Source organism: Spea bombifrons, chromosome 2, assembly GCF_027358695.1.
Source record: "Spea bombifrons isolate aSpeBom1 chromosome 2, aSpeBom1.2.pri, whole genome shotgun sequence".
In the NCBI taxonomy this organism is placed as follows: Eukaryota; Metazoa; Chordata; class Amphibia; order Anura; family Pelobatidae; genus Spea; species Spea bombifrons.
Window position 1 is genome coordinate 25,620,735 of NC_071088.1, and position 12,979 is coordinate 25,633,713.

The 12,979-nt window shown below is 39.3% G+C and overlaps 1 protein-coding gene across 1 annotated transcript; it reads left to right on the forward strand.

The window, feature by feature from the left end:
- Nucleotides 1-7,693: 7,693 nt before the first annotated feature.
- On the forward strand, nt 7,694-12,806 carry CIDEB (cell death inducing DFFA like effector b). Its single transcript, XM_053457207.1, has 5 exons — nt 7,694-7,781; nt 8,266-8,410; nt 8,800-8,949; nt 10,296-10,483; nt 11,234-12,806. Exons 1-5 carry the CDS (start codon nt 7,741-7,743, stop codon nt 11,367-11,369), a joined length of 660 nt encoding a protein of 219 aa, XP_053313182.1. The 5' UTR covers nt 7,694-7,740; the 3' UTR covers nt 11,370-12,806.
- The last annotated feature ends 173 nt before the right edge of the window (nt 12,807-12,979 follow it).

Genomic DNA, 12,979 nt, shown 5'->3' on the forward strand with positions numbered 1-12,979 from the left:
CATCTGCATAGACAAACATTGGCAGTTGAATGCGTTGTACTAAAGTGCTCTGTGATGTTAAAAACATGTTATGCTATGGAAAATTGCTTATGTATTATTTTTATGTTAAACAAACCTTGGGTGTAGACAGACAGGTACAATGGGTGGATAGGATAGACTTATGGATAAGACAGCCATGGGTAAATAAACCTGCTTTAATAAACTTTGGGTGTGTCCATTTCAGGGTAGTAGATTCATGGCTGTATTGTTTTACATATGTAAAGACCCCAGGGGATGATAGGAAGCCTTGTTTAGCCACAACAACACCAACCAATCAAATGTCTCCCCATTAAACTTATTTGGGACCTTTAAGCATATGAAGGGGAAGCCGGCTTAGTTAAAAAAGACAGTAATCTCCATACAGGAGAAAGAAAGCATCACACCCCTGGAGAGCTCAAGATCATACAGCATCATCCCTGCGCTCTGCAGGAATAGCCGTCGTGTAGTGATGAGGGAGCAGGAAAGCGAGGTCTGAAGTGACAGACCTCGTGCTCCCACCACAGTGTACATGTATATGTGCGTGTAAGGGCAGTGTACATGTATATGTGCGTGTAAGGGCAGTGAACATGTATATGTGTGTGTAAGTGCAGTGTGCGTGTATATGTGTGTGTGTAAGGGCAGTGTATGTGTATATATGTGTGTAAGGGCAGTGTATATATATGTGTGTGTGTGTGTGTAGGGGCAGTGTATATGTGTGTGTGTGTTAGGGCAGTGTATGTGTATATGTGTGTGTAAAGGCAGTGTATGTGTTTATGTGTATGGGCTGGTATGTGTAAAGGGTCCAGGGAGGGAGGCTAACATGAGCCTTTTTTAATTAACAAAAAAATCTGTGCTGCTGTGGACTGCTCTTCCAATGATGCTCAGCCAGAATTATGGAGGACACCTGGCTGGCTGAGAATCATGGGAATTTTAGTTCACAGCTAGCATCTGCAGCTTTACTGTTGCTGCATTTCCCATGATGCTCAGCCAGCATCATGGAAGTAGTATGTCTGGCTGAGCCTTATGGGAATTCAATTCAATGTGTTGGTTATTTTTAATATGCATGACTGTGCTGACAAAAACTAAGTGTGTTTTAAGTGGTGATGCAAGCGGGACAGTTGCTTGTGTTGGTGAGTTCCACGAGATTAAACCAAAAAAAAAGTGTCCCTCTTTCACGTTTTGAAATGTTGGGAGGTATGCAGATATTTGTAAATAAGAATTATATATATATATGTATATTTATATTTATATATATATATATGTATAAGTCTATGTCTATTAATGTTGGAATTGTAGTGTTATTTGTATTGTTTTATATTTGAAATGTTTCAGTAAAAGTCTGTTTTGAGCTAATCATAACCAGCATATTTTCATATTCATCTAATAAAAGTTTTGATGTAACTATAATAAAAAAAAATTATATTTTTTAATATAACTCTTCTGGGAAGGTTTTCACAAGATTTTGGAGTGTTTCTAAGGGGATTTTTGCCCATTTATCCAGCAGAGCATTTGTGAGATCCGGCACTGATGTTGGACGAGAAGGCCTGACTCGCAATCTCCATTCCAGTTCATCCCAAAGGTGTTCAATGGCGTTGAGGCAAGAGCTCTGTGCAGGCTAGTCAAGTTCTTTCACACCAAAACTCATCTAACCATGTCTTTATGGACCTTGCTTTGTGCGCTGGGGCACAGTCATGCTGGAATAGAAAAGGGCCTTCCCCAAATTGTTCCCACAAAATTTTGATGGGACATACCAATACATTTTGAACAATGCAATGTTCACCTTCACCTTCCTCTGTGAAAGCCTTCAATGGAAATGTTATTTTAAATATAAAATATAATGGTGTATAAATCTTAATGTCAGAGCAGCAGGTTACATATTAACCCACTCTAGTATTGAACTATTCAAGTTGAAGTAGGACTTTATTAATCATATCCATCACATGGAAAAAACAGACTAATGGAAGCTATCAGACTGAGCTACCATCCCCCAAGGAGCATAATCCGATAATGTTAAGTAGTTGAAGTTCCAGGCATTGCCATGGTGGGTTACTATATGGGGATATACATACAGTTGAAGCTGGCTTAGTCTGGAAATATGTAGATCTTAACTGAGTTTTACCTGGTCCTTGCAGATGTGAAACAATTAGCAATGGGTCCATGCAAACACTGTCCTTGTTTCCTAGGAGCAAAACACTAACATAAGTATCTGTATGGTTTAATTACTATCCATTTCTGATTGAGAAGGTACTTATCATGAGGTTGTCGGTACAATGCTGAGAGATTGTGATAGAACAAATATGCATGGTCACTACTTAAAGGTGGATCCTTCTACAGCAAGCGCTTATGATACCTCTGTTCGTTGTGTGTGAATGTCTCCACATCATCATTATCCCGCTCACCATTCCCCTTCTAAAAAAATGTGTTTTCCCAATAAATTGACTAATGGGAAAGTTTGGACGATAGTCTCAATATGAACTCTGATGGTCACAAAAATGATTGTCTGGAAGCTACAGCATAAGACAAGGTTTTGGAAACATACATGAATTAGTCTGTACCATCCTAAGAAAAAAGAAACTCAGAATATGTTTCTATATATATTAGATAGATAGATTATTTCATAATTTTTAACCTGTTTGGATGTATTGCTAAGACTTTCAAAAAGGCTTCTCCTAAGAGCTTCTGTAATGCAAGCATCGTTGAAACAAATGGAGCTTTGCTTGTAGTACCCAGGATTTGTGAAAATGTCCACTAGCTAATGAATGATGAGCGATCCACTGGCAATGTGGATATAACTAGCATCTAGATATTGTTCAGTGAATGCAAAGTTTTGGAGATGTTTTTTAAAAAATCCAGTTAAAGAGCTACACAAGTACAAAAGGCAAACATTACATTTTTAAAGAATTGTGTCTCTCGTGTTATGGTACTAGAAATAGTTTATTTGTAAAATATTGCAAATGCAAAATTAAGTAACCAGATGCCAGACTGTTCAGACAGCTGAAATAGCATCATAGGTGACAATGGAAGCAAAAGTCAAAAAATCAACAATTCGTATCATTGCATTTAGAAAAATAATTACCAATGCAGAAAAAACTGCATATAAAAGAATTTTAGAGCAAATGGCTAAAATGTCAAGCACATGTCGGCTGGAGTTTTCTATGCAAGGTTAACATTGATAAGTTGCAAAATAAATAGTTTTATCTTCTATATCATATTCACAAATGTGCGCTACTGTTACATTGGGATGCTACATCACTTATGTGACCATCCACCAATCATAGAACCTGAGCAGAGAACGAAGGCTGGCTGACCAGAAGAGTTTTACAATATAGGCTTAAAAGAAAAGAGCAAAAAGAACAGAGTTCACCATTGATGGCATGATCGTGAGAACTTAGCTAGCTATTTCGGCTCACAACAAACACAATTAAAAATAAGCAGAAATAGAACAAGACACTTACTAGTTACCCCAAAAGATCCAAAACATGGCAAATAAAAGAATACACAGGGCAGTGCAATAGACCACGGTTACCCTATGATGGTAGACCTGTGGAGATTTCTCATTACGAGTTTCAAGCCAGAAAACTTCCAAAAAAGCATCTCATACATACCAGATCCACCCACAAGTGTTGTGTTTGAAAACACGTATTGTGATTTCAGTCTACAAGACCACGAGTGACCATTCTATTACAATCCTATTTTAATTAGAAGGTGGCTTTTTATATTGTGATGTAATTATATTGGTTATTATCACTGCAGTATTAGTGTGCTATATACTAAAAGTTTAAACAATTATAAATGATAAATTGTATTTATATATTGTATATGTAAATAAATTACTCTTCATATCACACTACAAATGAGGGTCCTGTATTTGGGTTGCATTTTTTTAAAAAAACTTCTTATGAAAAAAATTCCTGTTTTGGACTTTTGTGTTAATTTATAAAGTTCTGATAAGAGAAAGATAATGGGTTAGTTTCAGGTTTGATTCTGCTAAATTAAAAGGTAGGTGACACTAATTTCATGCAAAAGTTTCAAAGCCTATTTGTTTTCAGTTTTCGGTCCATTCTAGGTACTTTAATCAAGACATTGATTAAAATAATGTCTTGATAAGCACTCTACAGGATGGACTTTCATCAATTTGTCTTGTGCTTCTGGCATGTTAAGTTAATTATTTAACAATTAGTCAGATATGACAAGTAGAATAGATAGGTAGATAGATAATAAAATAATAGATGTATAAAATCCAGTACTGACCTGGAAAGCATGCAGCTGATTCCTATTTCAGAACAGTCATTTTTAATAGATCAAGTTAAAAAGTTTATTCATGCTTCAGGTCTTTGAGGACTGCAATAGGTGCCTCTTACTCCCCTCTCATTTCCGGCTCTTTTGTCTTACTTGTGCACTTGTACAGATTGTTAATGTTTTGTCCCTGACAGTTTCCAAGAAAACCCTCAGAAATGTGGTTGCCTTGCTTTATTCACTTTATTCTCTTCTACATAAAAGCACTCAGTATGAACCCATTTCAATGGCTTGAAGGGAAGTTGAGAGCTCAGAGGGAACAGAATTCAGGATAACTGCCTCAGTGAAGTTCTAAACTGCAATGAATCAACATGAAACTTAACTTTTGTGGGCCAAGCATTGCATAAATAGCTTGATACTAATGTTTTCTCTGATTCTTAAAAAACCTAGCTTTTCATTGAACAAATAAAATAATTTTCTACAATTTCTGATCGTTCTTTCTACCTAGTTGATCTTTACCCCAAGTCTTTACCCCTGGGATACAACTCCCAAGTGTCCTTGTTTTCATGGGACAGCCCAGATTTTCAGGCACTGTCTCGCATAGCTTCCCCATTGTCCCGCTTTTACATGCAGTAGAAATTATGAACCAGTTGAGGAGATCCTTTGCTATCTCTTGTCTGGCCCAGGAACTGTAAAATTTATGAAGGTCTGTGCTTTTGCAGTTCCTGTTTGCGACGCTCTGAAGCTGAATATTGTAAGATGGTTCTTTGGATATGTTGGAGGTTGGTCCCATGCTTGACCATGCACTCTGTGACAGGCAATGGCCTTTTCCTGGGGCTGACCATGCCCTTATGGGTCCAACTACAACTCTGACAGCCTCTAGCCACACACTCCAACAAAGGTGTTCCAATTTGGATATCTAAAATTATGATGATGAAGTATCTTAAGTAAATGACCCTAATCACATGGCATTAGGGCAGCCTCAATCCGGGACAATGCATTTTCAGTGGCTTCAAATGTGGAGGAGAGTGAGGGGTGCCAAGCGGTCGCTCAAGAATACATTTTCAGCAACGGCTGAAAAACAGCCCCTCACTCTTCTCCTCTAGCTCAGTCGTGGTGTTTGGGTGTCGGTAGGGTAAAGCCTGTCCTGGTGTATGTGTTTGGATGTCAGTGTGGCAGAGTCTGTCCTGGTGTGTGTGTTGGGGTGTGAGTGTGGCAGAGCCTGTCCTGATGTGTGTTTGGGTGTCAGTGTGGCAGAGCCTGTCCTGATGTGTGTGTGTTTGGGTGTCGTTGTGACAGAGCCTGTCCTGGTGTGTATTTGGGTGTTGGTGTGACAGAGCTTGTCCTGGTGTGTGTGTGTTTTGGTGTCAGTGTGGCAGAGCCTGTCCTGATGTGTGTGTGTGTTTGGGTGTGTCAGTGTGGCAGAGCCTGTACTGATGTGTGTGTGTGTTTTGGTGTCAGTGGGGCAGAGCCTGTCCTGGTGTGTGTGTTTGCGTGTCAGTGTGGCAGAGCCTGTCCTGATGTGTGTGTTTGGGTGTCGGTGTGGCAGAGCCTGTCCTGGTGTGTGTGTGTTTGGGTGTCAGTGTGGCAGAGCCTGTCCTGGTGTGTGCGTGTTTGGGTGTCAGTATGACAGAGCCTGTCCTCGTGTGTGTGTGTTTGGGTGTCAGTGTGGCAGAGCCTGTCCTGGTGTGTGCATGTTTGGGTGTCAGTATGACAGCCTGTCCTGGTGTGTGTGTGTTTGGGTGTCGGTGTGGCAGAGCCTGTCCTGGTGTGTGTGTTTGGGTGTTGATATAGTACAGCCTGTCCTTGTGTGTGTTATAAAAGTTGAGCCTGTCCTTGTGTGTGTGTTTGGGTGTGTCAGTGTGGCAGAGCTTGTACTGATGTGTGTGTGTGTTTGGTTGTCAGTGTGGCAGAGCCTGTCCTGATGTGTGTGTGAGTTTGGGTGTGTCAGTGTGGCAGAGCCTGTCCTGGTGTGTGTGTTTGGGTGTCGGGGTGGCAGAGCCTGTCCTGATGTGTGTGTTTGGTTGTCGGTGTGACAGAGCCTGTCCTGGTGTGTGTGTGTGTGTTTGGGTGTCAGTGTGGCAGAGCCTGTCCTGATGTGTGTGTTTGGGTGTGTCAGTGTGGCAGAGCCTGTCCTGATGTGTGTGTGTTTGGGTGTCAGTGTGGCAGAGCCTGTCCTGATGTGTGTGTTTGGGTGTCGGTGTGACAGAGCCTGTCCTGGTGTGTATTTGGGTGTCGGTGTGACAGAGCCTGTCCTGATGTGTGTGTTTGGGTGTGTCAGTGTGGCAGAGCCTGTACTGATGTGTGTGTTTGGGTGTCGGTGGGGCAGAGCCTGTCCTGGTGTGTGTGTTTGGTTGTCGGTGTGACAGAGCCTGTCCTGGTGTGTGTTTGGGTGTCAGTGTGGCACAACCTGTCCTGTTGTGTGTGTGTGTATTTGGATGTGTCAGTGTGGCAGAGCCTGTCCTGGTGTGTGTGTTTGGGTGTCAGTGTGGCAGAGCCTGTTCTGATGTGTGTGTGTGCGTTTGGGTGTCGATGTGGCAGAGCCTGTCCTGATGTGTGTGTTTGGTTGTCGGTGTGACAGAGCCTGTCCTGGTGTGTGTGTTTGGGTGTGGCAGTGTGGCAGAGCATGTCCTGATGTTTGGGTGTGTCAGTGTGGCAGAGCCTGTACTGATGTGTGTGTGTGTTTGGGTGTCAGTGGGGCAGAGCCTGTCCTGGTGTGTGTGTTTGGGTGTCAGTGTGGCAGAGCCTGTCCTGGTGTGTGCGTGTTTGGGTGTCAGTATGACAGAGCCTGTCCTCGTGTGTGTTTGGGTGTCAGTGTGGCAGAGCCTGTCCTGGTGTGTGTGTTTGGGTGTTGATATAGTAGAGCCTGTCCTTGTGTGTGTTATAAAAGTTGATCAAAAAACCCTGTATTAATATGCATTATAAAGCTAAAAGACCATATTTTCTCTCAGTGAAAAATGAGTGCCGCCCATGCACACATACATTTCTGATGAAGTGGCCCACTGAAGAAAAAACTTGGACACCCCTGTATTAGACATATGCGTCTAGTTGTTGTGAAAGGGCAATTCTCATTATGATGAACCAGTATCAAATACAAACAAAAAATGCCTAGCTGGGTATGCATGGGAGCTGCTGAAGGAAAACAGAGGCAAAATAGATTTTTTTTCATCCCAAAAGTAAACACATCTTTTACTTTTTTGTGTAAATCTGATTTCATTTGATTTTATAAAACAGTCATAAATGACCCTTTGATTTTACTTCATTTTTATCCAGAAAATGTAGACCTTAGACTTTATACATCTACAATTGTGAGACAGAGTTCTATGTAAAGAAAATAATATGATGTCATTAATGGCTTATAGCCCAGTGTTGCAATTCTCCTGCTGCATGATATTGAACTTTGGCCCTGTGTTTGTCTGTGGAAGGTTTCATAGTCCAGTATTCGCAGCTTGGGAGAAAGGAGCTAAGCGTTTGTCCGTGACTTCCATGGAGTTTATATCAAATCTCGCTCCCGGGGCCTTGCTCAGGTTTGTTTTCTTTAATTCTGTTGTTTTTGTATTAAATTGCTCATGATTATTGACTTTCATGTTAATAAATGTTTTAAAATCACTGTTACAGGAGTCTACAGAAGTGACACTAAACATTTGGAAACATTAAAAATGCAATAAATTACTAAAAATACACCATTTACATTAAAAGCAGTAGTAGGTAGTAGTCAGTAGTAGGTATAGATAAAGTAAAGCCCTCTCCCGTAGTGGCACCTTTAGCTATGCCCCAGTAAAAAAAAAGTGTCCTTTGTTGACTACTGGTAATTAATATGTCGAAAGACATGGAACATCAATGTATGTTGTGTTATTACACAAAGAGGCCACTGAAATAGTCTGGCTGTTAGGAGAAATCAATATATTTCTAGGCAATGAGGAATCAGATAAGACCGATATTTCTCCTCATGCCTTGGGTTATTGACAACCCAGTCTTGTTTTGTAAAATTGTACTTATGTTTATTTACAGGTCTGTCTCGAATGTGGGCTCCGAAATAACACGCAGAGTGAAAACTGCCTCCTCACCACCACAGAGGCCTTTCCGCATCTGTAGCCATGACCGGAGTGTACGTAAGGGGCTCACGGCTGGGACCCTGAGGGAGCTCATGGCAAAAGTAAGTTAGTGGGCTTGAGGGGTTAACGCTGTGATGGTACACTTGTCTATGTGTCAATAATAAGCATAATGCACCCAGGTTGTATATGTATGAGGGTGCACACTCAGGTGGACTGCAGTACTGCGAGTGTATTCACGTTTGCATCAATTATGTATGAGTGGCGGTTTGATTAAAATTATCAAGTGTGTGGCCATTTTATGGAAGAGCACTTTCGCCAGGTGTGTGGGATTTCTGTGACTGACTATTCAGGCATGTGGTCATTTTGTGGATTCAGGTCTTTGGAAGTCCAGCAAGAAAGCAATGAGGTTTGTAGTGTTCTGTGCACTGTATCAATAATAGCATGTGTGTTACAAGCTTATTATACAAACGTGTCTTGTGTCCCTTTTTAGGCAATGGACGCTCTATTCCTAACTGGTATTGTGTCATTAGTGCTTGAGGAAGATGGGACATTACTGGATACAGAGGATTTTTTTGACACGCTAGGGGATGGTTCAGTGATCATGGTCCTGGAAAAGGGGCAGAAGTGGATTCCAGTAAAGGTAAATTAAAGTAGAGCACTTAACGGAATAGGAGACTCATTCAGCATTTAATTATAGTCTTCGCAAAATATGTAAAAAAAAAAAAAAAATGACTAGTTAGTGGGTAACATATTAAAACAGACATTTCCCCATGTAATTAAGCAGTTAAAGGGATAGGATTTTTTTTTCTAGTAGTTGCCCTTGGTGACTTATTGGTTTCCTAACTGCATCACCCAAGCAGTAGAGCAGCATTTATGCTTATGGACACGGCTTCACACACTTAGACTGACACAAGGAGTATACATTCACTGTCACATAAAAATAAAGAAAAAAAGAGACATGATTATTCTTTTGAGCTTTGGAGAGCAATAGAAATGGCACTAATAACTCTCTAGCAGCTAAGGAGTTAAATGAATAGAGGACTATGTAATATACATTATTTTGTTTTAGAATTTTCTAATAACTGATAATGATAGGAATTATAGTGCATTTAATACAGCAGATAATCTCATCAATGGGGGGTTTAGAATGTCCTTATAGAGCCACAAATCAAAGTATCTGCTTAGTTTTCCTTAAAAAGGTCTTAAAATGAACATTATTCGCATTGAAAGTCAAGCCTGAGAACTCGAGTTCTAGAATTTGAACACTTAAGATAGAGAAACCCTAAGAAAGTACCTGAAACTGATTTATTAAAAAAAAATTATAAACGATACCAATATTATTTATTTGAGACAAATGCTAGTAAATGTTATGTGAAAAATATTAATAGATGTTAACTTAGTAAATCTAATTTGATGAAAATACAATATGTTTCTAGTCAGTAATATTATATAACTGAAATAAGGAATCATTATTAACATAATGTACTAAGTTATGTGTTTTATATATTGTATGGATTATTTATATGTATTTATGTAATTTTGTATGTATTTTTAAAATTAAAAAATAATTGAAAAACAATTTAAAAAAAATAAAAAATTAAAAAAAAATTAAAAAAAAATTATTTGAGTCTCAGCTAAAGTAAGAACTGTTCCAATGCTTTACAGTATTGCAAGAAAGCTTATCTTTCTTATGTCAACAGGCTTCTTGATTGTGTTTCAGAATATTTGCCACACGACCTGTGAAATTTTGACTAAAGTAGAAACGCTTTAACATACCATGACTATAGCTTCTAGCTAAAGATAAAAAAAACTAAAATGCTCGCTTTAAATTAGAGTGTAGGCTTCTACCTTGTGGGTACATTCAGCAGTGCTTGGTTCTGGTGTAAGCACAAACGGAGGGGTCGACTTCTGTATAGCATTTCTTGCACTGATGTTCTCTGATTGTATCGTATAAAACTCTAATACTTTATTTTGTACTATTTCAAGGGTGTCTTGTCATACTCACTGCAGCAAGAAAAGCCAAGAAATAGCAAAGACATTGCTCGAATCACATTTGATATATACAAGCTCAACCCACGTGATTTGTTTGGAAGTCTTAATATAAAGGCCACATTTTATGGCCTGTACTCCATGAGCTGTGACTTTCAGTGTTTGGGTCCAAAGAAAGTCCTCAGGTGAGTATAAGGTTTGGAGCCCTTGAGGTCACATTTGTAAATATATAAGGTACTAGAATGTTCCCTACTGCAGCGACCCAAAGAAGCAGTGCTTACCTGGAGGCTCCACCCATCCATTCCCAGTACAGGGCATTGCCTCACACCCGAGCAATACGCTACTTGTACTTATTGCCCTATGACTTGCAAAGAAATAAAAAAATCATAAAAACATTAGCTTTTGTGGATGGGTAATTTTTCATTTATTTTTCAAATAAAAGTCATAAAAAGTGGGGTATTTTTCACCATATTTTATAATTTTTTTATAGTAAATTAGATGATATAATAAAAATAGTGGTGTTTAAAGAGAGCCCTTCTTGTAATAATTTCCCGCAACTTATAAAGTAATTACTTGCTGAAAACACCTAAAGTAGCGAGTGATCCTGTTGTGTTTTCCCTTCTTATATTTTGTGGGTGAAATCAAGCCCTAGATAGAGTTACAAGAGTTTTACAGAATATTTGCTTAAACATATGGGTGCTAAAAAACAGAGCGCTCAGTGAATCCAATATTTGCCAACCAAGTTTCAGTTTCCATAGGGTGTAAAATCAAATGTAAACGAGCAGCCAATCCCAGCTCTAGCTGCCACAAATTCCTTACTGAAAATCCTCAAAAAATTTACTTTCCTGGTGCTTTTCTTGGGGAAAATTGTAATGAGATCTTTCATCAAGATGTCTTATAGGTTTTAAAAATATTTTTTTTTTTGTTTTCCCCAGGGAATTCCTGAGGTTCCTGTCTGCAGCTTTGCAAGGTTTGGGACGTGTAATGCTCTCAGCATCTGGGGTCCTGCGGCGTCTCCTAGAAGGAGCGGATCACTGGCAGCCAAACCGAATCTGCGAGTATGAGGGATGACTTGCCCATGAATAATAACTTTAAATATTCTCCTATTCCCACTTAATACATACAGTTGAATGATTTTATTGAATGTTTCAATAATCTCTACTCAAAAAGAGAAGTAGCAATAAAGGTAAAAATAGAAAGACTTGCAGCTCTTGATGCAGTTGTGACATATGATGGAAGAGGTGGGTATAGCTGTGCCCCTTTAAATAATTAAAAGAATACCTTATGATACATGGGTTCAGGAGCCCACTCATTAACAATGTAAGCTTTACCCCAGGCTTGGTATTAGCACCTCATTCCACCATCTGTTAGGATAGCTGCTTGACAATCCAAAAGATATTTATTCTTGTACTGTCTCTCCACTGGTCAGCAAATTGAGCCAGCTGCCACCCAGGCTTGCCATGGTATATAGCGTTTAGCCTGCTCATAGTAGCAGGGTCCAGAAAATCAGGCCAGGTCCTCCATCGTAGGAAGAGTCTTTCCTGCTCATCTCAAAAGTAAATTACACTTCAAAGAACCCTGTAATTCAAAGAATTAGTCTTGCTCTGCGGAGAGGCTTATGCAGTCGTAATGAGCTGACCCTCTATAGCCTAAAACCTGTAGATCCATGTGTTTTTCTAGTAACATTCATTGTGAAAACTACTTAGCAATAGGATATATTTTGGATGAAGTTACCTGTATTTAGGAATGGGTTTTCAGCTGTGATGAACCAGTAAGAAAAGCACCTCTTGGGATTTACAGATAACCAGGAGCCTACAATATAATGGAGTCCGACCCAGACTGTGTGACCCTGGAAATCTGCCCCATCACATTGAGATGTCGAGATGAATTTTGTGAACTATTTATAACTATGGATTTAGTCCAATAAACTCAAGGTTTTATTTACTAAGTGGTGGGTTTTAGGTGAGCTGGAGTGAAATAAAAAGTCTTATCTCTCTGCATTAATTATGACCCTTCTAAAGGAAAAAGGTCACCAATGTTTGCCCTTCCTGATGAATTGTATTCAGTTTTTCATGTAATTTCAGTTCACCAAAAACTTAACTTTTTAGTTTAGTTAATTGTTCTGTGAGAACCAAATGCAGTTCTGCAGTAAGACATCTGGTCAGAATAGCTGGCACTATGCAGCATCTAGTGGCCCATTGTGAATGGTGCTAGTACTAGTAGGTTTCCTTAGGTTATTCAACCTGAATGTAATTAAAACGATGCTTGGTACATTCATATATAATACTACTTTCTTGAATAATATTTATCTAGTGAGTCATTAATGAAGTTTATTTCACATAATTTATACGGAATTGTATACATAATGTTTTTTGTAAGTGTATAGTTGTTGGGTATATGAGTATTATTCATGAATTGTGGTATAATTGTATACGCTGTATGCCATATTCTGTGCATTTCATGTGTATATCTGCAGGCCTGTGATAATAATATATGTTGATTTCATTAGTATATTTGATTTACTTTCTGTCTGCCAAGCATTTTACACAGATGGTGTGTATCCAATCCATATGACAATACATGTATGTGACCACACGAGGGCAACAGAGGGCTTTTGTCCCACACGGTATAATTTTACCCTCCGCCTGTTTTACCCAAAGAACCATCTTGCTGCTCTCGGC